General features: G+C 42.7%; 1 protein-coding gene across 1 annotated transcript in view; it reads right to left on the minus strand.

Annotated features, from left to right (window-relative positions):
* The window catches only part of LOC143389997 (AF4/FMR2 family member 3-like), a 178,330-nt gene extending 168,199 nt beyond the window's left edge, over positions 1–10,131 (minus strand). The window contains 2 exon segments of the mRNA XM_077108156.1: positions 7,119–7,199; positions 10,099–10,131. Of these exon segments, the coding sequence (XP_076964271.1) occupies positions 7,119–7,199; positions 10,099–10,131 (114 nt within the window).
* Between the last annotated feature and the right edge of the window lie 15,168 nt (positions 10,132–25,299).

The following is a 25,299-nucleotide window of genomic DNA, read 5'->3' on the forward strand; positions in this document are numbered from 1 at the left end:
AAGGGATGGGATTCCCACTCTATTAGGCAGCCTGAGTCATGAGCGGATGCCTAGTAAACCTCGTTCAGAGTTGGTAGTAATGAGCTGTTCAGCTGATGGGAAAGAACAAAGTTAAACTTTCACTCTTTGAGATTCTGTTTTGGAAAGAGTGACATGGAGATGAAATAGTGTCACTGAAGTGATGGCCAACATGGAATCTGCAAAAACGACTTTGGCCCAGTGTGCAGAGGTGCTGTTATGAAGAAGAGACCCATAGGCAAGTCCCCCAAGGGCACCAGCGAGTTTCCTTCCTTTCTAGTTAACTTACAGTTTATATCTGAACAGAAATTACTTTTAGTTTTCATGTTAAAAATACTTTGAGTCCCAGTGAGTTAACTCCTCTGTCCTGTCTGTAGATTTTGGCCCTTTGGAGCCATCCTGTCCTAGACGGGGAAGACTCACTTGTCACCAATGAGCAGGAACAGCAATTGAGATGGTGCCTGTGTTAAAGCTCATTCTTTAAAAAAAAAAAAAAGAAAGAAAGAAAAAAAAATGAAAGAAAGAATAGCAGAAATTTTCCTATGACCTTGCTCACACTAATAAGAAACAGAATTTTTTATTTCTTGAAGCATCCTAAAACTCAGGCCTCAGATGATGACTGTTGACAGACTCTTTGGCAGAGAACCAAAGATATGCTTCCAGACAACCTGCTTCAGTATAACCACTTCCTATAAGCTCACTCTCTATGACTTAGAAGAACATCTACAATAGGAATCTACTCTTCTCCACCTTTAAATCTGCAAGTTCCAACACCCAGACTCTTCTTTGGCATCTGAGAATATTAAAACTCCTTTAAGGGTGGCATTTAGTTGAGAAGTAAAATTCATACAGATCATTTTGCTGAAGGCAGAAATAACCAGGCACACTGTTTCCAAGAAAGCTCTTCAATGAAACACCATAACAGATCCCACATTCCATTCAATGTAGCCTGTCAAACTATATGAGGCTGCATTATCTTATGTACTACCCTGAAAGAAAATTGCTGCCAACTAATTACAGTACTTCACCATTGAGCCACATCCCCGGCCTTTTTTATTTTTATTTATTTATTTATTTATTTTAAATTTTGAGACAGGTTCTTGCTATGTTGCTCAGGGCCTGAGTTGCTGAGGCTAACTTTGAACTTGCAATCCTCTTGCTTCAGCCTCCTGAGTTGCTGGGATTGCAGGTGTGTGCCACTACACTGGGTTTGTGGGTTTTTAAAAAAATTTTTTTTTAGTTGTTGGTGGACACAATACCTTTTTATTTTATTTATGTGGTTCTGAGGATCGAACCCAGGGTCTCACACATATGCAAGATGAGTGCTGTACCACTGAGCCCCAGCCTCAGCCCCTTGTGGTTGCTTTTGAAGCAAGAGTAGCAACCCAAGGAGGAATTTGTATAATAAACTTTCCATCTCCAAACACTTTCCTTCCTACTTCCAGGTGCTCATTCTCCCTGGAGTGTATAAAGAGAAAGGCGGTAGGATGGTAGGATTCTTGTTTCTATGGTGATGCTAGAACTCCTCTGAACAAACTTTAAAAAAACTATCAGCAAGAATATTTTCAGACCAGGCCTAACCCACCAGATTCAGCATCCACCGCCTGTGAAATGCCCCTGGGTTTGGACATACCCATTCTGGAGAATGGAAAACATTCTACACTTTTGAGTTCTTTATTTGCATTTCAAAACTTATGAGATTGATGCACCACGAAAGGGGGAAAGGGCAAGCAAATTCATTTTCTTTTCTCTTGGTTGAAATACCTGATAATGGCAGCCAATTTAAAGGAGAAGGGTGTTCTTTGCTTTACCAAATTCAATTACGTTTGAGATTTGAAGAATGAGGCAGAAATGCCTCATAGTGTTTGTCCAGGGAATTGTGATTCCAAATCAAGTCCTCAGAGAGTAGGAAAAAAAAAATAACCAAGTTCATTATCAATTGACTTTGCTATATATTATGTCCTTCAATACTCAGACAGAGTGAGGGAATTCTCGGAAGTATTTAGCTAATTAATTTAGTGGTACTGGTAACTCAGAATGCCTAGTGAAATCGACTTTTCCTTGTGAGATCAAATGGTTCCCTTAATCTTAATAAGGTCTTAATTTCATTGTTTATTAGTCATTTTGGAGAAAGCAACTCAAATTCCATAAGCAACTCCAGCTCAACACATTTGTTAGGGTGATAATCTCAAACGTTAATAGTCTAATTAATCAGTTTCAATGTCCAGCTGCCAGAATGCTCCTTTGTTGAGATAAAAGGTTACAGGAAGTGCATCCGAGGGCTGGGAATGTAGCTTACTGGTAGGGTGTGTGCCTACCCTCTGCGAGTTCCATTCCCAGCAACCCCCATCCCCACCAACTAAAGGTCCACTCTCTGGGAAAGACAAAAACACTCTTTGGCATAGCCAGAATAAGCACCCCCAAAGATGTCTGTCCCCCATTCCAGGAGCCTGCAATCTGTACCTGATATGGAAAAAGGTACTTTGCGGATGTTCTGAAATAGGAGATTATTCAGGTAAACCAAATACAATATCAAGGCCCTTATAAGGAAAAGGAGGAAGAGAGAAAGAGGGTCAGAGAGGACAAGAGCAGGGAAGCAGAGGTCTGAGTGACACGGGCCTGAGTATGGAAGCCTCTAGAAGCTAAATAGGCCAGCAAAGGAATTCTTCCCTAGAGCCTTCAGCCTGCTGCCCCTACGCCCTGAGTCTACCTCAATGAACCCCAATTCATATTTCTGAAAGTATGTGTTGACTTAAGTCACTAAGCGGGTGGTCACTTGTTACAGCAGAAGTAGGAAGCTCACGCAGCCTTCTTCCATTTGTACAAGGTAAAGGATCAGTGCGTACGGCAAGTCTAGGAAGTATTTGTGTTGCATAGCTGAAACTTCACACTCTTTGACCAACATTTTTTTTTTTTTTTTTGTACTAGGGATTGAACTCAGGAGCATCTGACCACTGAGCCACATCCCCAGCCCTATTTTGTATTTTATTTAGAAACAGGGTCTCCCTGAGTTGCTTAGTGTCTCGCTTTTGAACTCGAGATCCTCCTGCCTCAGCCTCCTGAGCCGTTGGGATTCCAGGCCTGAGCCACCATGCCCAGCTTGACCAACATTTCTTACTACCTGTGCCCTCATTCCTGGCCACCACCATTCACTCTGCTTCTATGAGTTTGATTATTTTGGATGCTACATATAAGTGAGATCATGCAATATCTGTCTGTGTCTGACTTATTTCACTTAGCATAAGGCCTCAAGTTATCTATCTATCTATCTATCTCTGTCACATACACAAACGACACACACACACACATGAATGATATGCAGTATGTTATATCAAAACTGTAACTATAGCTAGTGATACTACATTGTGTTCTTGAAATTCACTAAGAGGACATTTGCTAGGATCACAAAGGAAAAAAAGTATAACTATTTGAGATGACAGATATGCTAATTAGCTTATGACGATTATTTCCCAACATATATAAATACCAAAACATTAAGTTATTTGCCTCAAATACATACCATTTTTATTTGTCAACTGTATATCAATAAAGCTATAAAAATGAAATCTTTGCATTAGTGATTTAAAATCTCAATTTTACCTCAGGAGTTGTTATTACTTTAGTATTTACAGGAAAGAAAACAAAAGGAATTTTGAGAAAGTCACAGCAAAGTCTGTTTTGGTATGTGCTCAATTATATCAAAACTTATACCATGGGTATATCTAAATGACAAATCAATTTACTTGATTGTGTTGAGGGTCAGCCATTATTTTGTTCAGGTTACATGCAAAAATTGTAAGGTTTCTTCATTTCATTTTAGGTGTGGCAGGATGCCATTAGAAATCCCCGCTGCAGAAATTATCCAAAATTTGCCTGTGTTCAAAGGGCTAGGAGTCTGGGAACTTCAGGTACATCCAGTTTACACTCCACCAATGAGATGCCCCATTCATTCATTAGCTGTTGTCTGCTAAGCCTGCACTGTTTGCTACCTGATTCTTCACTGAAAGGGTCTTGTCATATTCTGTTTCCTGTTGAGATGGGGCCTCACTGTGTAGCTCAGGCTGGTATCAAACTTGTGGGCTCAACCAATTCCCCTGTCTCAGCTTCTACAGTAGCTGAGACTCCAGCCGTGGGCCACCCATGTCCAGCTGTCCACCTCTGACTTAAACAATAAGGTATTGGGAAAGAATGAGATAAATAGGTTGGAAAAACAGAATAGTGAATCCTGAAACAAATCCACATATTTACTAGAAATTCAACTTTAGACATAGCGGGTATTTCAAAGAAGTGGGAGAAAAGTGTGCTTTCTGTATGTTGATAGTGTTATAATAATTGACTAATCTTAAAAAACCTAAAACTAGAATCCTAAGTCACACCATCCTCAATGTATTTAGGTCTAAGAACATACCACCAAAGAATGAGAATAAAAATAGAGAACATTGTTAGAATGTTGGAAAAGGGAACATCATTTTTCTCTGACATAAAAATTAAACACTTTTCTAGGATAAAAGGCACATAAATAAGGTTACAAAAATAGGTGACATTCTATATAATAGACAAGTGAATAAGATATAAGGAGTTCCTACAAATCATTTTTATGAAGTGGCAGTGGATATGAATGGGCTATTTGCAAAGGAAAAACAGTCACTACTCAAGCTTAGAAGTAATTGGGGAAATGCAAATTAAAACAATGAGATATCAACTTTTCATCCATCATGCAGACACAATGATAAAAACCCAGATAATATTAATCATTGGCTAAGATACATAAAATGGACTCTTGAAACACAGCCAAGTGTAAATGGTTTTCTGTGGGCTCCGGCGCCCTTCGAATTCCCAGGCTAGGTGTCCTTACTGGGGACAGTCGATAGCAGCAGACAAAGAGGCATTTATAAAGTGTCTGTGGTACCAGAGTGTGTAATTAACAAACCACAGACAATCTCAAAGTCTACCAAAAGGAGCTCGATCTAAGAAAACATGGCAAACCCATATTACACAATATTTTGCTGTGGATTAGAATTCTTTTCTTTTTTTGAATCCAGGGGCACTTTACCACAGAGCGACATCCCCAGTCCTTTTTATATTTTATCTTATTAAAAAATAAATTAATTAATCAATTAATTAATTTTACAGTAGAATGCACTTTGACCTATAGCACACAAATGGAGCACAACTTCTCATTCGTCTGCTGTACCTGGCTCAGTGTCACACCACTAGTGTAACCACACATGAATATAGGGTAATAATGTCTGTCTCTTTCTACCCTCCTTCCCATACCCACAACCCCACCCCTCCCTGGCTCCCCTCTACAGAAACCAAAGTTTGGAACTGGAGAATATCATGCTAAGTGAAATAAGCCAGTCCCCCAAAACCAAAACCTGAATGTTTTCTCAGATAAGTGGATGCCGATCCATCGTGGGGTGGGGAATAGGGAAGAATGAAGGAACTTTTATTTTGAGACAGGGTCTCACTAAGTTGCCAAGGCTGGCTGGAATTTGTGATCCTCCTGCCTCAGCCTCCTGAGTACTTGGAACTATAGAGATGTGCTACCATGCCGGGCTTTTTGCTGCTGTTTAGAAGGATAAAGAAATCTCTGTAGGTTCACTTGGAAAGAGCTCCAAGTGCACTTTGCTAAGGGTAATAAAACCAACTTAGACTGGAATTCACCATTGTGATAGAAGCAATGAACAATTATTTCAGCAATTCATTCTAGAAGGTTGTGATCTTGATATTTAGCAGTGATATTTATGTATTGTGGCTATTTGTAAAAAATCAATCCTTGAATAAAAATGTTTTTATTACTCTACAATGTAAGGGTTTAAAAATATATATATATATATATTTTTTTTTTCTATATATATATATATATATTAATATAGGTGCCTAAAATGCACAGGGACAACAACTTAAACTTTATTTTTATGTGGTTATTGATGAAATTTTTTTAATCTTATTTATTTATTTGTATGTGGTGCTGAGAATCCAACCCAGTGCCTCATACATGGTAGGCAAGTGCTCTACCACTGAGCCACAATCCCAGCCCGCACACTAAATTCTTGAGAGTAATCCCTGGGATTTGAAATTAGAATCTAACTGGGTTCTCTGGGATTTTCATATTTTGCTCTTTCCACTTGTATAATTTGATCTTAATAATAAACATATAATTATATGTCAGTTACATGATTAGAAAAAAATCAAAGAAATCCTATTAGACTAATGTATAACTTAAATATAAATATATTTTGTGACTGATTTTTTTGTATACTATTCCTTAAAAAATATAGTAATTTTGGGTTGTTTTTTTTTTTTTTTGTACCAAGAATTGAACCCAAAGGTCCTAACCAACTGAGCTACATTCCTAGCCCTTTTATTTTTATTTAGAGACAGGGTTTCACTAAGTTGCTTAGGGCCTTGATAAGTTGCTGAGTCTGGCTTTGAACTCATGATCCTCCTGCCTCAGCCTCCTGAGCCTTTGGGATTACAGGCATGTGCTCAACTAGAAAACATTTTGTAGCTCCTAGAGAATATTTCAAACTTTAAAAAAGATACCCAAGAAAAACTAAATACCACATGCCTCTAATTCTAAGGTATTCATTTTAAGATAAAATCAATTGAATAACAGATTTTGAAGAAAAAAAACCCAGGATATATAATCACATTGAATGCATAAAATATAAGATGCATTTCAACATCACAAATGTTCTTAGATCATGTTGACAGTTATAACAATCACAGTTTGAAGGATACAAAAGTATAGGTAATTGAGGCAGCAAGCTCAATTCTCCCCTTTGAAGAATAAATAAGTTCTTTTTTTTAAAAAAAAAATATTTTTAGCAGTAGATGGATAGTAATGACTTTTATTTATTTATTTTTATGTGGTGTTGAGGATGGAACCCAGGGTCTCACACATGCTAGGCAAGTGCTCTGCCACTGAGCCACAATCCTAGCCCACAAATATGTTCCTGGAGATTGCTCAAGATGAGATTAACATGCTTCCTGCAGGAATATTTACATGGGAGAAGCCCACAAAGGGTCAACCAACGGTCCACTTCGAATGTCTGCATGAGCACAGCGTATTCCCGAGTGATGCAAGAGCTCACCTTATTTGGAAATGGAAATTTGCTTGGTTCCACTTTGCCGGGTGCTTGAACAGCAGACAGGGGTGGAAGCCAGGTCATCTCCTAAAGGGGATAAAGACAAAGAGCATTGAAGGGGAGAGTGTTCACAGCCAGCAGCACGTACAGAGGCTCCGCAAGCCAGCCTCATCAGGCAGGAAAACGACAGGTGTGAATAAAGGATCGAGGGGGTTTATTATTATTATTTTTAATAAAAAGGATGTAAAACCCACATTGAGGATCTGCTTTCCTAATCTGACCCATTCTTGGTTCCATATCTATCCCCAGGCTCCCTCCATGCCTAAAAAAGAAAAGCCCCATCCTATTTTCTCTTGGTGTGAGCCCCCAGGTAAAGGGACAACCCAGTTCTATGGGAGATGCTGTACAGACTTGGACCCGAATCCACACAATTCACAGGGAGTTTCCAAAGGAAAGCACACATCAGTTTTAACTTTAGGGGTCTTTAGTAGGGGAATAATTATTAGAGACAAAGCTCCCAATAAGTTCCGCATGTCACTTTGGTGTCTATGACTAGGTCATCCGTGGAGAAGTGAAAACAACAAATCCCATGTGTGCAGTAGGGAATGGTGTCACTCTCTATCAGCCAGCATCGAGCGCGCCGTTTGGTCTTAGGTGCAGTATCTGCAATGTGCCTTTTGTGCTCCCCTGTCACTAGCTCCGAGCGAGGGAGGGAGGGGTTGTCTTATTCATTTCCAGTATTCTCCTTCATCTCCTGGAAGACAGTTGCCATCAATAACTGATCACAGGACTCAACTGACTTGGGACGGCCAGGAATCGATGTGGGGCTTGCAAACAGGGACCAAGCTAAGCAATCAGAGAAGCTGCAGGGGATTCCTTTAGAAGGAGAGTAAAACCTGCCATCTCCTGAGCGGAGGACATGATGTCCTCACCTTCCTTTGGTAGGTGGGTGGGGTGTGGGAAAGGATTCACTTGGGACATAAAAGGACAGTCCTGTGCCTTCTTTCTCGGGGAAGCCCCTCTCCCCAGAAGCTCAGGAGGGCAGAACCACACAGAGAGCGGAGGGAAGGTGAGCGAGTTCCAAGCTGCTCTGGGAGGATCTATAGACCCTACGCCCTCTCTTCCTGGTCATGGCACCGGCTACAGCCAGCAGGGGGGCTAAACACATGAGCTTTGCAGGTGTCCTTTCTCTGGTCCTGGTCACCTAGGTTTTCCCTGGAAAGCAAAGGAGGATCCAGTGACACTTTTTGTCCCCCTCTCTTCCCGTCTCCTGCTCTCCAAGTATCTGCCAGTGCCTCGTGTCCCCTTGGCGGGATTTTGCAGGGTGCCCATGTTTGTACCCAGAGTAGAATCAGACTTTGTCCATGGAATCAAGGAGCTAGTCATCCTCAGGGAGTGGCCAGCCCTTGTAGAGGAGGAGGTCAGATTTCACCAGGATTGCTGCTACCCCATTAAGAAAGATATAAAGAAACAAACGGGCTTTCTTTACTCCCCTAACCTGTCTTTCCTGCAATGTGGCTCTCTCCGGGTGCCGTCTCTCCTCTTCAATGATGTTTCTGTTTCTTGTCTTTTACTGAAATTGTTGCTTAGGATATATATGTGTTTGCTCCAAGTGGCCTCGAATCTTTTGTAGAGGAGATTAGTCATCAATTACAAATGTTGATATACAAATTACACTTGGACTGATTTTTCCTTTCCTCTCTGTGGACTGTCTGATGTGTCCCCGAGGCCATCCCACTCACAGCCAGCCACTCCGTAGCTTCCTTTGCAATCATTCTTTGGCTGACACAATTTAGACTGTGTGATCCTCTGGGGCCAGAATTGATAAACACTAAGTAATTACTCACGATTAAACAGTAGCCTTGCAGATACAACCCAAGTATGTCCATGTTAACTTTGCACAAATTATTTTTTGATTCCATCTGTGTATCAACATGCCTCACATCTAGTCATTTTATGTTTGACTGCTATTAAAAATCACAAAAAGACGAACTGCTCTTTTATTGTGTTCTATAGCTACTCAAGAATAAGTGGAATAGAAAGCTCACAAAAAATAGTAGTACTTTCAAAAGGACACTTCCTAGGCCTTCTTACAATTACTTACACTTTCAGGTTGAAATTTATTTAATACACTCTTTATATAAAAGGGAAATAGCAGACCAGCTTTAAGAGTACACTAAGCTGCAATCCATGATGGTAGAAATGATGTCCTCCTAGTCTTTGTATCTTAATCCATCTCTGACCACCAGCTCTGCCCCTGCAGAAACATTCACTTAAGATTAACTGTGAGCAGGCACAGTGCTTGTGCCTTGCATACATGAGGTGCTCAACTAAGGCACCATCTACTGAGTTTGAAAGTTAGGATATCATCCTTGGTTATGTTCATAATTAATACTTAAGTCTATAGCCCTAATTATGATTGCAATCTTTCCATTTCTTCCTTCTTCTCCTCTCTCCCATCCATCCATCCATCCATCCATCCATCCATCCATCCATCCATCCATCCTCATAAACAAATGCCACAGGAGGGAGATGCCACTTTTGTTTAGCTTGCTGTCCTCTTGCAAATACCCCTTCTCCTTTGAGACTCTGACCATGAGCTTCTTTATTCATTAAAGATGACCTTCATCTCTCTCCCTGCTCATCCCAGCCTTTAAACCAGCCTAAGGGTACCCTCCTGCACCCCTTCCTGTACTCACGACCTTCAAAAGACTTACCTATTGACTTTTAAGCGCAAACTTGTAGAAACCCCCAAGCATTTCATGCCACCTTCTCAAACTGTTCTTCTATCTCCACTCCACTTCAATTTTGTACAGCCCTGACTTTTGGACTTTTGTCTTCAAAAACCAGAATCTGGGTTCTTCCCAGTCTAACCTGGGCTTGCTCATTTGATGGCCTCTCCAATCCCTATTTATCTAGATCATCCAGGAATCTGGCACTGAATTGCTCCTGAAGTCCCATGTCCAATACTGACCACCTAACTGACCTCTTTGCTGACTTTTCCAAGACCCTCCGGCATGGTGGGAACCACTCGTAGGCCTAGTCCACATTCCCCCAGGTCTCCAGCTTGGGATCAAGCCCTATCTGGCTCCTCTGCTCGGGAAGGCTGCTGTGCACTGTGGTGGTCACATGGATTTGTGACATTGACTTCCCAAGGAGGCTCTCTGTGTGGCTAGGGTAATCCTTGTATTTGCTCACCATCTGTCCTTTCTTCCAAGTTCCTAGACAATATTCCTACATTCTGTGATCCTCCTTGAGCCTCACTTTGATTCTTGTTCTCTCACTACAGGTGCCCTTGCCTCTTATACGATTGAAAAAGAAACAAAACAAAATAGAACAAAACGGGTATTCAGAAGTTTCAGTATTCCCCAAGGACAGATCTGTTGGCATTCATGGTATTCATTCGCCACCCCCAGGCAGTTCCAGGTGATCCCCACCCGTGGCCTCCATCTTGTCTGTTCCTCTGTCCTGAGATCTGGTTCCCCTGACATCCCACAGATTTTCTTCTAACTTCAACCTTTCTTCTCCGCAGGCTTCTTCCCCGTGAATGACAACCGGAGGCCTCAGCCCTTGCTGATCCTGTATCCCTCCTCTAACTACCCTTTATTTCTCCATTTCATGTTAATAGCCAACTTTCTCAAAGTGTACCAAGGACTCAGAGGCTCCTTTTTCTAAAAATATCACCTCTTGACTCGACCCTGTAAATGTCCAATGGGTAAAAAGCAAGATAAAGCACTTCGGATCTCTGCTTCCATTTTGCACCTGTCTCCTTTGTTCTTAGTCACCTTGGATTCTAAAACAATAGGTCTGAGTGATACGCATCTTGTGATGAGGTGAAACTATCCCCCGGGTGACAGTGACTTTCTTGTCCCAGACAAGGCCTGGCTGAACAATCCTGAGCTAGTCATCTACAGACCAGCTGGACCAAGACCACTTGCCTCTGTATATTTCTGGTCCCCTTGGTCTATATAGTCTGGAAGCTCACATTAGCACCCCCAGAAACAGGCTGCAAACGCTGGTCCCTTTGACTTTCTGACATACATACACATATATATGGTTTTTCACCATCACTTTTTCCTTTTGTTTTTTGCGGTAGGTGGCTGGACCTGATTGGTTGGGATCTCTGGAATTCTACCTGGGCCTAGGTCTCTGGTAACAAAAGAACATTTTCTGTTGTTTTGAAACCTGCGTAGATTCTTTCCTCCTTCCTTCACTCCCTCCTTCCTTCCTTCCTGCCTTTCCTGACTTATCAGGTACAAATGTTTTGCTGTAAATTATGCACATAATTTGTCTGTAACATTGTGTGTATGAAGTTTAAGAATAATGAAATGGATACCCGTGAATTCACGGCCCACCTTCAAATGATTAAGACCTTCTCATCCACTTTTCAAAGGAACCATCTCTGAGGGAGGTCCTCATGATTGCCAAGTCCTTGAGATCCCTAAATGCTCTGGAAATGTCTGTCCCAGCTCCTGTGATGTCCAGTCTCCTCGCATCCCCTCCTCTGGGCTTCTCCCCACCCCACCTCTTTCCTGCGCTGTCTTCTCCCTCACTGTTTGAATGTTTTGTGTTCAGCCTCTTTCCTGCTCCCTTTCCTTTTCCTGGTGATCTTGAATACTTCTGTGGCTTTAGAAATCATTTAGCGTGTGTGTGATGCTCAAGCATTCCCAGCTTCACTGCCTGTTCAGGGATCTACTAAACCCCTCAACCCAGCTGTTCTTCAATCGGTTCAAACTCTACAGCTTTAAATCCACCCCCACCCCCCCAAATTTCCTCTTCTTATATTGTATTGTCCTGGTTAATGGCACGAATGTCTATTAACTCTTCCAGTCTGAATCCTTGCAGTCCCCCTAGACTCCTTCCCCTTTGTCACTCCTTCCCCCAGGAGTAACAGTTCATATTGATTAAGTGCTTAGAATAGAAAATGTTTTACACAATTTACTTAACATCAGTCCTTAACGACCCTAAAGGTAGGACTTATTATTATTTCCTCACATAAGAGGTGAAGAAACCAAGTCCCTAAGAGGTTAAATGATTGGCTGCAGCTGAGACCTCCCTTGCTCTAGTCGAGGCCTGGTTCTCGCCTCACTCTGCTCCTCAGCCCGGGTTCCCTGAACTTGCTGCACTTAGCAGTCAGCAGCCTGTCAGTCCACGGGGTGGATCATTTTTCAGATCTCCAGTCCCACTCCTCCTTTTCTAGGAAGCCTTCAATGGCCAAACCAAGGTTTGATTCAACCTTCCTTTGTGCCACCTTTTCCCCATACAGATCTTTATCAGGGGTACTTGTCCCCTAACCTGTGAGGAACTGGGGATTGCAACATTTGTTTGGCTGCCCCAGCACCTAATTAGAGCCAGGGACAGTGTGTGCTCAGGATATTTTTGAATGAATGACAAAATGAAGAGCGTTTCTGCACCGTCTCTTACCTTTCCTTCCTTCTTTTATCCAAACGACCCTCCTAACCACACCACCATCATTTTTAACCCCATTAGGCTTCCTGATTCGTTCTTTCTTCTATTATCAGTCCACCCTCCACACCACCCCACCTACAGAGTTTTCCTAGCATGCAGACCTAACCTAAAAACTTTAGGCTCCCAAGTCTTCAAGTGCCGGCATCACACACTGAACAATAAGGATGAGACGATGAAGACAGCCAAGATGCCTCTCCTGCTGTGCGTCAGGCTTTCCAGGGTTCTCCCAGGCACACTGTTTCCTTTATGCCCAGGCTTTAAAGCAATAATTACTAGTATTTCCATATCAGCAGCGAGGAAGTTAAAACGCAAAAAGATTAACTTGTTTTTCCAAGCTCGCGCCATTTATAAATGCCACCGTGGAGGTGTGACCCTGTGTCTCCTTCCTCCCATCCAGTGGTTGTGTTGGACTGTATCGCTTCTGCTCCCAGAGGTCTCACGGTCCTATGCGAGACCCACGTTAAAGTCCCCCTTTTCAGCCTCATGCCACTTCATTGCTCTACGGACACTCAGCCATGACAAAAGCCACCTTCCCTGCGTGGCGCCCGCTGTCCTCCGGGGCTGGGTGCCCTCCCGCCAGCTGCTTCCGGACTTCTCACCACCCCTTAAGGCCCATCTCAGACATCATCTGTGCCTCGAGGACTTTGCTAAATCCCTTTTTATTCCTATTTGATATGACAGTTCCTCTGTTAGGATTCTCTAGAGCAACGACTTCTCCTCGGGTGATAACTCCTATGTTCCATTTTGAGCCTCAGTTTTGTAAGTACACACCTCGTCTGCACCGCATCACTTCCCCTCCTCTGAGGATCTTCCATCCGTGATGAATCAAACTCATACTGGGGAGACCTAATAATCTCTTTCAAGAGCATTCAGAAATACTGAACATAATCACCTAAAGAAGGGCCTGTAAATCTCTTCAAGAGGGATAGTGTCTGCTTACTATCGTGTTGGCTGGACCATCTTACGCTGTGAACTTGTTGAATGGACCTGAACATCCACATTTCAATGCAAACTTATTTGTTAATATTGCTTTAATTGTCATTTTTGCATTTAATGACTCTTTCTAAATACATGAATGAGTAGTAAAGGCCATAAATTTCCTTAAAACATTTAGGTCTCTAGGAATTTTTAAAAAAACATAAGAATTATTTGTATGGACTATTTTAATGTATTTGTAATATAATGCAAGTTTGAAATACATTACATAATATACTTGCAAAATAAAATTTATAATATGCAGTGGCTTTATAGGATTGTTTATCCATTATATTAAAATTTCCCATTAGGGGTTGCATGGAAAAATTAATAGCAAATGGATATGCCCATTTCCTTTTTCTGTCACTTACTGCCTCATGGAGCTTAAGTAAGTTATATGCTCAGTAAATTGCAGTGATTTCAAGCTTTGGGCTTTAAAATCAATCAGATCTTAGCTTATGGTATCTTGCAATGAGAGGAAATGTGGATGCTAGCGGCCCATGGTTCAGTTGTGAAGACAAAGTGAGATGATACATATAAAGAAAATAGCATAGTTTTGAAGCATGCATAAAAGACAGCATCAATTAATGTCAAGCCGAGTTTCAGAATTCTTGTCTCCAAAGTTAGAAATCTAGTTTCTCAGTTGTTGGGAGTCTAAAATGAGAGAATATATGGGACAGTGGTTTTTATTTATTTTTTTTAATAACAGAATAAGATCATGCAAATGCAATCTGTAATTTAGCTGTAATTATTAATACAAACTATATATTACTAGAGAAGAAAATTATTTAAAGAGTTATGATTCTTAGGGATGATTTGTATTTTATATTGGTCCTTGAGTTTTTCATGGGAACACATCACTGACAAAGTAGTAAAAGTCACTGGGATAATAAGAGCTGATAAAATGTACTTCATTTGTATGTTATTTTTGGTGATGATTTAAAATATAAGCAAAGGTAGACTTTATCATTCTTATTTAATATACCTTAGCTTGCTTCAAATGATTTTGTTCATAGAGAAAGAACGCCGTTTCATTGCAAGGAGTGATCCCTCCCCCCTGTATCCACTGCCTCTGTTCCCTGACCTCATTGCCACCAGCCTCCCTTCATCACTGCTTTGCTTCTATTTACAGTCATCCCCCTTATCCACAGGGGACACATCCCAAGACCCTGAAACCATGGATGATATGGAACCATACATACACTCTGTTTTTTCCCATATATACATACCCATGATAAACTTTCCCCTTTTCATTTAAAGAAAGCATTTTACAGCTTTTCTTTGGCTTATCCAAATTGCCAACATCACTACTGGAAATTTTAAAGTAAAATCAGGGTTATCTGAACAAGCATTAGGAAACTTTGAAAGTCAATATTATAACTGAGAGGGTTACCAAGCGACTTAACGGGAAAGTAGTGTATACAGCATGGATACATTGGACAAAAAAGGTGATCCGGGTGCTGATAGGATGGAGTAAGATTCAATTATGCTGCTCAGATGGCATGCAATATATAACTTATGAATTGCATATTTTTCTGAATTTTTCCATTTAATACTTTCAGACTGTGAACCATGGAAAGAAAACCACAGAAATGCAGAATGAGCATACCACCCGTGGGGCATCCTTAAACTTCCTGGACCACATGTAAGAAGGAAGAGAGAGATAATGTCTTAAGCCACTTACTCAAAAGTCTAGAAAACTGCCTGTAGCTTATAAACTCCCCTGCTATTTCTTTAATCCATCTACCTTCCTTCCTTTTTGATCTTGTCCTTCAAGATTAAGGTCACACTTTATTTTCCCAGCATGGAGGCCCTCACGTTTGAGTCTAGGTTCCTAAATCTTTTAGATACTTCAACAGATGGGATTAAGAACCAACCTATCTGTCTTAAGTCAGTCTCACCAGTCCCAACTCCCTAGACACATGTCTAGTCACTCAAGGATCATAACGCAGGGTCACTTTGGATAGACCTTTAATGTCAAGTCTCTTTATAGTAAATATACCCACTTTTCTTTCAAAAATGAAGGAATTAATGGTTAAATGATAAGGTAACAGTCTACTGTATTTCACTGATTGTTTCTCTGTCTTTATACGCCAACTGTCAGAAGGCCATGGGGCACGTTGGCCAGTTTCCATTTTCGTGTCTAATGTAGGGCAAGAAGACCATCTTCCCAAGGATCCAGGCTCTGAGGCAGAGTAGACTTCCACGTGTTCACTGCACACCCCCGTCTTCCCACCCTGGAGCTGCCCACGAGTTCTGGTGTTACTGCATCGGCCTATTTTAGGATACATGGTAGAGGCCCAGAGCATTCCACCACAGAGCAGCATGGACTCTTATTAAAGGAGGCAAGGAACAGAAATCGATTTTTAGACTGCAGCCTAATCTTCAAGAGCTCAAAATGTGCATCTGTGAAGAGCTGCAAAGTATATTCAGTTTGCAAAGAGATTAAACTAGAAAACATTTAAACAACATCTTCTAGTGTCTTCTAGTTTCCATGGTCCTGGTCCAATTGTTCAAGACGCTCTGTCCCACGGTGCCATCAAGGAATGTCCCCAGAGATTCTACCTGTTGCTTTTCAGTACCCTCTTCTCCCCAGCCAGACAGTGGACTTCCTGTCCTCTCCCAGAATTTCCTGTCACGTTGCTCTGCGCTCACCCTCCTCTCCATTCCTTCTCACCCTGGCCTCTCGTGAAGGCGACCAGCGTTCTTCCCTGGGTCCCCACTTCTGATTCGATGGGTGCTACTCACTTGGCAATTACATATTACTGGTTTCCTGAGCTTTCTTTTCATGTGCTATTAATATCAGATTATCATTTAAAAAATCCTTTCAGAGTATAACCGCTTCAAGGGAAGGACACCTGTCTCCCTTATAATTTTCCCAAGGCCAGGCATCATGGACTAAAGAATCGGAATTCATTTAACCTCTCCAGAACTCTCTCTCCACCCATAAAAATGACACAACAATACATCACACTGTCCTACCAAGCACACACAACTGTTGCTTGGATCAGGAGAGACTAAATAATTCTTGCTTTCAGCCAATCCCTCACCTGGCGAATGACCACAGTGAGCTCCAGAATTCTTTGTTCTCAGGAACATATTCTTTTCTAAATAAGCCGTGGGATTAATTCTGCCACTTGGGAATAAAAATGTCACCGGCTGAAGCTGGTGTTTAACTGTGGCGGTGGTGGCTGCAGATCAGAGGGGGATTTTGTTTCCAGTTTTCATACCAGAATAATCGCTCAGCTTCTCAGTTCTTTCACACAGATTATCTGTGTGAAGACACTCTTATCAGATAAGGGCCACCACTGACAGAAGGTGGTGATGCTTATTACCCTGCAAGTCCTGCAAGTGCCGGCAGCTCACAGGAGCCATGGGCCTGGACCCTGGGGACTGAGCATCAGCTGTGGATTGAGAGCACAGGAGATGTGCTCCCTGCAGGCCATGTCCTGACCGCCAGTGGACATTGGCCTTCACACACAGACTCCAGGGTCCGACCTGAAGGCTGGGCAGACCGCTCAGAACAAGGAAGGCACAGCCCACACCTCTGAGCTGGCTTCTCATCCACAGAGATTCAAAACATCCTCACTCTACTGCTCCATACTAGAAGATCCTAGAGTTTGTAAAATGATAAATAAATACAGAGCAATGCCAGGACTTTTGAACGTATCCCTGTCCCTGCCCTCAGTAAGGCTGACCATCAAGAGACCCATGGAATCGGCTTGAGAAGCAGCATTCAATTCAGGTTCCCCAGACCCGCCAGTGCAAATAACAGCAACACCACTTATGAAAAGCCTAGAAAAATAGTACCAGCTGGGGGAAAAAAGTAACTTAAACAAACAAAAATACCAAAGTTGTGAGTGATTCAGACAGGGACACCGATAAGCAAGTCACCAGTTTGATTTTGCAAAAACATGGTTAGCAGAAGTCATAGTGCAATCTTGTTTCTCGAAGCTGAAAATTCAGAAATATGGTCAATTTGAGCCAAAATCAGTCTGGGAGGGGATTCCCAGGGGCTGCAGAGCTGTCCTTTGGCATCCACAGCAGATAGGTGCCAGGACTCCCAACACGGACGTTCAAGTCCCTTGTGTCAAATGGTGTGGTATTAGAAGCTGTGCACGTCCCCCTGTATCTCTGGACCACTTTTAATATCGAATACAGTGTAAACACTATGCAAATAGTTATACGCTGTATTTGCTTAAGAAACAACATCCTGAAAAATGTCTGTGCACGTTCAGTACAGATACCATCTTTTTTCTGAATGGTTTTGATCTGTGGTGGGTGGATCTGCGGATGGAGACCACAGGAATGGAGGACCAACTCTGTACCTACTGGCCTCATCCATATCCCCCCGGACGGACTCCTAGATGGGACTGCATGGATGGGACTTGGGAACTTACTTATGTGACCTGCCACCTACAAAGTTAATCGTCAAGGGATAAAATGGGGCAAAGATGAATGAAACCCGTTAGAGAAGCAGCAGGTTCCACAGACTGGCAGATACTGCAGTTTGGACCTTGCAGAAGGTTCCTGACTTAGCTGCATTTCTGTTGCTTCCCACCTTTCTTTGGGGCGCAGGGGAAGATGGGAGGGACTCTTCTCACTCTCTTGTCCCTCTGTATTAAGTGCACTGTCTTCAATGTGCTTGGAAACTTCTGGAATAAAACCCATATGTGTCTAAAAGTTCCTTCTGGATTCTCCTGGCTTTCCATGCTCATTTTATTCCCTGTGTTTAAGATATACCGTGATGTCCGTGCTTCAATTTGGGGATTGTTCTTGGAACTAGCATTCGGTCAAAATGCTCAAGCAGAACCATTTGTACTGGGTTCTTGGAATCTGAAGAAGACAGATTGGCTGCAGGGTCCACAGCTGCAGAAGCAGAGAGAGACTTGTCAACTCCAGGTGACTATAACGTCACCATGGAGTCCCGCTGCGAGGCACACCCTGCTAGTGTCTGGAGCTCTCACAAATCTTGGGTTCCTGATAAGAAGTAGGAATTGGCCCAATTTTAACTTAATTTTTTTTTTAAATTAAGAGAATAAAGCATTTGTAAAGCATTAAGAGGATTTCCCATATTTCTAAATCTGGGCTGGTGGGGCCCTGTGTCATTTCTTGGATTAAATTACATTAACTGAGCCAACTTTCTGACCAACTCCAGGAAAGGTCGCCTTATTAATTGTGCCACTGTCACCTTATTTCTGACTCATGTGATACCTTTTAGTTGTAACATAAACACCCAGGAATTAGCCTTCCTCATAGGCACAGAGATCATAATTAATCTTTGAACTAGTCTTAGTTTGCTGTCATCAAATTGCTATTTCATATGCATCTGAAGGAAAAGATGGCGATACTTGGAAGGGACAGGAAGACCGGCCAGAGTAGAGGGGAGGAGGGTGATAATTACATTCTTGGCCATGATTTTCATGTAACCCATCCCTGAACCCTTCTGCAGACAATCTGGAAATATGCATCTGACAAAATCCTCACATCAACATCACAGGAACAGAATAGTGGAACAGAATGGACCTCTAATTTAATACTGGCTCCACCAAAAGCCAGCAGAAAGACCTGGGGCAAATTTATTTTTCTGATTATCAGTGTCCTTTTCTGTGAAGTGGTATTAACAACCATATTTTGCAGGACTACTTAAATAGTGAGAAGTATATAAAAGTATCTACTTGCCCAGCCCATAGTAAGTGCTCAATAAATAGCAGTTGTGGCTCAAATACTACTTTTATAATTACTATTGACAGCTTTGGCTTGAAGTTCATGAAGAGAGGAAATAGAAAAGACATTTATGAGTTTGTTTTTTAGTCTATTTTACTCAGTTAATTATTTAATATTTAACTGGTTAATTATTCATAGTCAAATAGCAGGCGTAATAAAAGTGTGCTTATTAAACAATAATTCTCTTCCCCAAGTCCCCTTGCCCCTGAAGCCCATGTGCACAGAGGGGAGAGTGCTGTCTCAGGGCCCCGTATTTTTCTTAAAAGGGACAGTTATGAGTGATCAGGCGACAGCCTCTTTCTAAAAAGCTGGTTTGGGGTTCTAAAGAGTTTAGGAGCACTGTCTCCACACCTCTGGACTGCAGTGGTCCCCAGAGTGTGCAGGATGGCCAGAGTGCTGGCCTACGGTAAGTGGAGGAGGCCTCCTGCAAGCTACCACACTATGCTGGCAGGGCCCCGGCAGGAAGCAGAGCAAGGTGCACAGCCCAGACAAAAAGTAAACCCGAGTCCCCCGGGCCAGGATGAAAGTCCCCGGGCTGGGGGAACTTCTTGTCCACCAGAGGAAGGCCAGGCCAGTCCTGCAGAAGGCAGCACCCTTCCCTTCCAAATGTCGCCCACAGAGTTCCTTTGTGCAGGTTTCTGTCTGTAGAAGACCCCCTCCTATGCAGGGAGAGTACAGTTAAGACCCTCACAGGTGCCTAAAACAGGATGGTACCACGCCTAGATGTTCTATGTTTATTCCTACACAGAGAGAGAGAGAGAGAGAGAATTTTAACATTTATTTATTTTTTAGTTTTTGGCAGACACAACATCTTTGTTTGTATGTGGTGCTGAGGATTGAACCCGGGCCGCACACATGCCAGGCGAGCGCGCTACCGCTACCGCTTGAACCACATTCCCAGCCCCATCCATTTCCATCTTAATGAAGCTAAGATAATGGCCACACACAAAGTGGCCATTACTTTTGTAGTTGGATGGGCATCGACAAAACTGGCATAGACTTTTTTCATTCTTTGCATTTTCATAAAAAAGACTTGTTCTTACTGCAGATCTTAGCAACGTCAGAAAATGATTTTTTCTTTCCATATTAAATTGAGTGCTTTTATCTTTTTGCTTAAAGGAAACACTTATGGCTCCTGCTCGGTGTAATCTAATCTTCGAGAGGTGACTGATAAATCATGGGCTGTTATTATGATATTACTGCAACGCAAGCACTGTGATGTCATGACAGTAGATGTGATAACCAAGATGGCTTCTAAGGGCTAATGGGCAGGTAGCATATACAGCGTGGACCCACTGGACTAAGGGATAATTCGTGTCGGTGGCACACAGTGGTACAGGAAGTTTCATCATATTGCTCAGGGTAGTGCACAGTTTACAACTGATGCAATTGCTTATTTCTGGAGTTTTCCATTTAATATTTTTGGACCTCAGTTTACTGTGGGTAACGGAAACTGTGGAAAGAAAACTACAGATATGGGGGTGGCTACTGCAATAACTTTACACAAAATTTCTTCTCAGTTGGAGAGGTGATTTAAGAATCAGTGAATTGCAAGCATTGCTCCCATCCAGCAGGAATGACTGGGAAAGGCAGGATGAGTTTACAGGAGACAGTAAGTGTCCCCAGAGGCACTTCCGACACTGTCAATGGAGAGGCTGGAGAGCTGCTTGGCCTTGTAGACTCCTCCCTCCTTTTCCCCACTCCCCACCTCTTTTGTTTAACATGAAGTCAAACTGTCCTTAAAAAAGAGAAGTAAACGATGAAAACATTCCCTCTGAAAGATTTAAAGGTCTGCAAGAAAAGAGAAGTTAGGGGCAGAGGACACACAGGATAACAACTACTTTTATGAGAAGAAAACTGAATTTATTAGAAAAAAGAGTGAATTAGTAAAGCCCGATAGAAGACATCTTGTTAAAACAAAGACACAGAGGTCAAATGACAAGACACCAAACTGATCGGGTCTAGAGGAAGGTGGGCACCCAAACTCAGGGCCTACATGTGTCTGAACGGGGAGAAAGAAGGAGAAGAATTTTAGGTAATCGGGAAGCAAAGATGACCTTGCACAAGTGCCCGTGTGAAAGGTTCAAAATGCACCAGGGCAAAGGGACAATCTACAGAATCCAGGTGGAGGCTTCTGCTCCTTGATCCTCTCTGACAGCCCAGACGACGCTCCCTGTCTGGAGAAGAGGTCAAGAACCAGGTGGAAGAGGCTGAGCAGAGCCACTGTTTCAGATCCTACTAACCCACCCGGGTGTGCATCCAACTGAGCACTTACTGAGCACTTACTATATACGGCCACTTCTCTGGTCCTGGGACAGAACACAGTAGGTGTGGCTCCTGTTCTCCGGAAGCACATGCACCACAGGAAGGCGAGCAGTCAACTAGGAGCAGATAAATGTCAGCGGGGCAGGTGTGTGCTCCCCCCAGCTGCTTCACTGGTCGGAGGGGTCTAAGCAGTGTTTTGGCAAGAAAGACAAGCACGGGCGGGGGCTTAGTGTGTTGGCCATTCAGTGGGGCTGGCTTATGGAAAAGGCATCATAATATATTTGGTTTACAACCACGGCAAGGCGGCACTTCTATACTTTATGACAGTTTCTGCCAATACATCTCACAAAGGTGCTTTGCTAAGCACTGTTTCAGTGTTGGGGCTGCAGCGGGGACTGAGGTCCCCACCCTCATGGAGGCCACATCAGGTAAAATGAGACAGATGGCAAACGCAAACGTCCAGGGTAACGCTGCAGCTCAGCAGAGTGCAACGGGATCCAACATTGCAACCACCACAACGGCGCATGGGCACGCGGCCACCGCTTCACACGCTGAGCTGCTGGGTCGGGAACCTTCAGGATCCAGAGCAGAGCACCCTCCGACTTCGGCAAAGCCACGTGGGTGTCGTGTTAACCCCTGCCCTCTATTCTCTCTCTGTGTCTGACTCAACTGTTTGGTGTCAGGTTTTTTTTTTTTTTTAAATCAGTTCCTGACTCAATGAAATCCTTAATTTCATATGGGATACCTGGTGGGCTGGGAGTACATGATTTCATTTTAATTTTTTAATTTAATTGAAAAAGCATCTTCATGCTCTTTTTCTGCTTGCATAAATAATTTATGCTTCTTATTAAAAACTTAAATATTGTAAAAAAAAAAAAAAGAATACCAAATTCAGGGGAGTGAAAACCCCATAAATCCTAACACCTATAGATAACGCCCACAGTCAGTGGTGTGAAGCATCGGGTACTGATCCAATGTTTACACACATATACCAGCAGGCGGATGACACACGTATATTACACGAGGTCACACTGCTTGGTGCTTGGTGCCACACCCTTTTGCACGGGCCATCTTTCCCAGTACGACATGTAAGTGAATCTTCCTTTTAAAGGCCTGAAGATGCTGTAGTTCATCTAATCAAGATAGGGTGGCGCTATGACACGTTGCTTACTGCTACAAATCATGTTTTTGACAAACTTTATCTCCTAAGAGCTCTGTATTTCTTCTCCGTGATTAATCCCTTGAATAAAATGTTCAGATCAAATGGCATAAATATCTAAAATTTCAGCATATTGTCAAATGTCTCCCAGTCTCTCAATTTACATCTTCCTCAACAGTATAGGAGACTCTCTGTTTCTAGCCACCTTTATTAATATTCTTTCTAAAAATCATTTTTAACATTATTCATCTTATAAAAAATTCCGATTGTTTTAACTGCATGCCTAACTATTTAGAATAGCATATTAGACATACTTCCCTCTCATTCATGAAATAGTTATTCATCTACTATACCCATTTTGATATCAGAATATATATTTTCATGTTGTTGTTTAAAGGGTACTTGGGGTACTTAGAAAATTAATGGTCTGTCTTACTGACTCGGTTGTTTTCTCAACACAGTTTCCTCATCAAGCATGATATGGAAGGAATCCCTGATGAACAAGAAAACACAGAAGGAAAAAGAACTCTTGAGAACAAAAGGCAAGGGATACAATTTTATCACTGAAAAATGTCCAACATTTTTAAAGTGGGTGGCAGGCAAATTTTATTGCTTTGTGTGGCAAACTTTTCCAAATGTTGAATCAAAGAAACCTAATTTCTGAAAATATTTGTCGTCATTAAAGCCTCATAGGTCAAGAGAGTAGTGTTCCAGTTGAACCATTAGGATGCGTGTGAGGGTCAGAGCGTGTGATTGTCCCCTGGGGAGACACCAAAGGAGATGAAGTTGAAGCCAAAGATGAGACACTCACCGACAGGAACCAGACCAGAGCCCAGAGCCCCAGGAAGAGTCATGTACACACACACACACACACACACACACACACACACGTCCTTAGGGATCTCATGGAGGTGATGGAATGCCCTAAGACTGTACCATGGTGGTGGCTACAGAATCGCACACATTTACTAATTTACTAGGAATCATTGAATGACACACTTGAAGTGAGTTAGTTTTCAGATACATTAAGTTACATTTCAAAGCTGGTACTGAATTACCCCCTGCAGACCACAAGGAGAGGGTGGCCCTGAGAAGAGAAAGCCCTCTATGACTTGGGTGAGCAGCAGGTAGAGAAGTCACAGCAGGTTTGGGGGAAGGGTCCGAACCCACAGAGGGTGGCCCTGTGGCCACAGGAGTGCAGAGCCTGCCTCGGGGAAGGCGGAGGTGACGCTGGGGTGGACAGAGTGTTCCAGCAGAGACAGAGACAGGATGTGGAATGGGGGGTGAGCACCCAGGTTGTGGGCCCTTTTGGAAACGGGCATGAACAGCAGGCCGGGGGAACCTCTCAGCCCCAGTGTCATGGTTAAGAACAGCTCTGGAAAGGAAGAGGGCAGGCACAGGGAGGAGCGCCAGTGAATTCTAGAGCACCCGGCTCAACCATTTCAAATGTCACCTTGTCCACACAACATGTGCATTTTAAGACTGTGATCTCACCAGGTATTTCTAGGCTCCTGGGGACCAAGAGAGAATAATACCATGAAAGAGTAGAAACACGCTTTGGAATGAGGACATGCGGACCCTGGACTGGAGAGGCTAACATCCTCCAAACTTCTGAAATGGGGATGTTCACCTGGAGGAGCCGGGTTAGCCGCCCAAGGCCTGAGAGTCGTCTGGAGGCTCATCTGGAACGTGGAATGCGGCTACTGTTTCCTAAGAGCAATAGGAACACCTAACTGGAGTTTTGAGAGGAGTAAGGAAGATGCTGTATTGGAACGTATTTCATAAATATGTGGCTTCCTGTAGAGCAAGAGCTTCAGCAGGAATCCCTAGGTGCAAACCCCAGCTACACACAGCTCCTGCATCGCCAGTTCTCTTGCATCTCCTGCTCCACTCTGGTCTCCTCTCCCTTCCTCCACTCCTCTGAGAATGATTTTTTCCCAAGAAGAACGTCTTTTACACACTCTCCATCCTCATTGTGTTTAGCATCTACATATAAGAGAGAATATTTGGCCTTTGGTCCTTTGGAATTGGCTTATTTCATTTAGAATAATAGTCTCCGGTTCTCTCTGTTTTACCAGCAAATGCCATAATTTCATTCTTGTTTATGCCCGAGTAATATTCCATTGTGTATAGACACCACATTTTCTTTATCCATGAAGGGAGAAGTGATGGGAATGGGGAAGACAGTAGAATGAATCCGACATCGCTTTCCTATGTTCATATATGATTACACCACCAATGAGACTCCACATCACATACATACAACCATAAGAAAGGTATCCTAATTAGAACAAGATGTCCTCTATGTGTGTATAACATGTCAAAGTACATGCTTCTGTCATGTGTACATAAAAAGAACAAAATTTTTTAAAAAAAGGAAGGGGAGAACAGGAGGACAGAGCAGAGACCACATGCTGTGATACAGCTGGGGCACGAGGAGCAGGTGAGGGCTAACGATGGGAGCCGGGACACCCTGCTCTGTCCCTGACCAGGCCGTGTGTGTGGTCTGCTGGGCCCCGGGTCCTTATTCGTGAATCCTCTCAGAGGAACTGCAAGTCAAAGTGTCTTGTGAAGAAGGGGTAAACCGGCTGC

The sequence above is a fragment of the Callospermophilus lateralis genome, unplaced genomic scaffold (assembly GCF_048772815.1).
Source record: "Callospermophilus lateralis isolate mCalLat2 unplaced genomic scaffold, mCalLat2.hap1 Scaffold_177, whole genome shotgun sequence".
NCBI lineage: Eukaryota > Metazoa > Chordata > Mammalia > Rodentia > Sciuridae > Callospermophilus > Callospermophilus lateralis.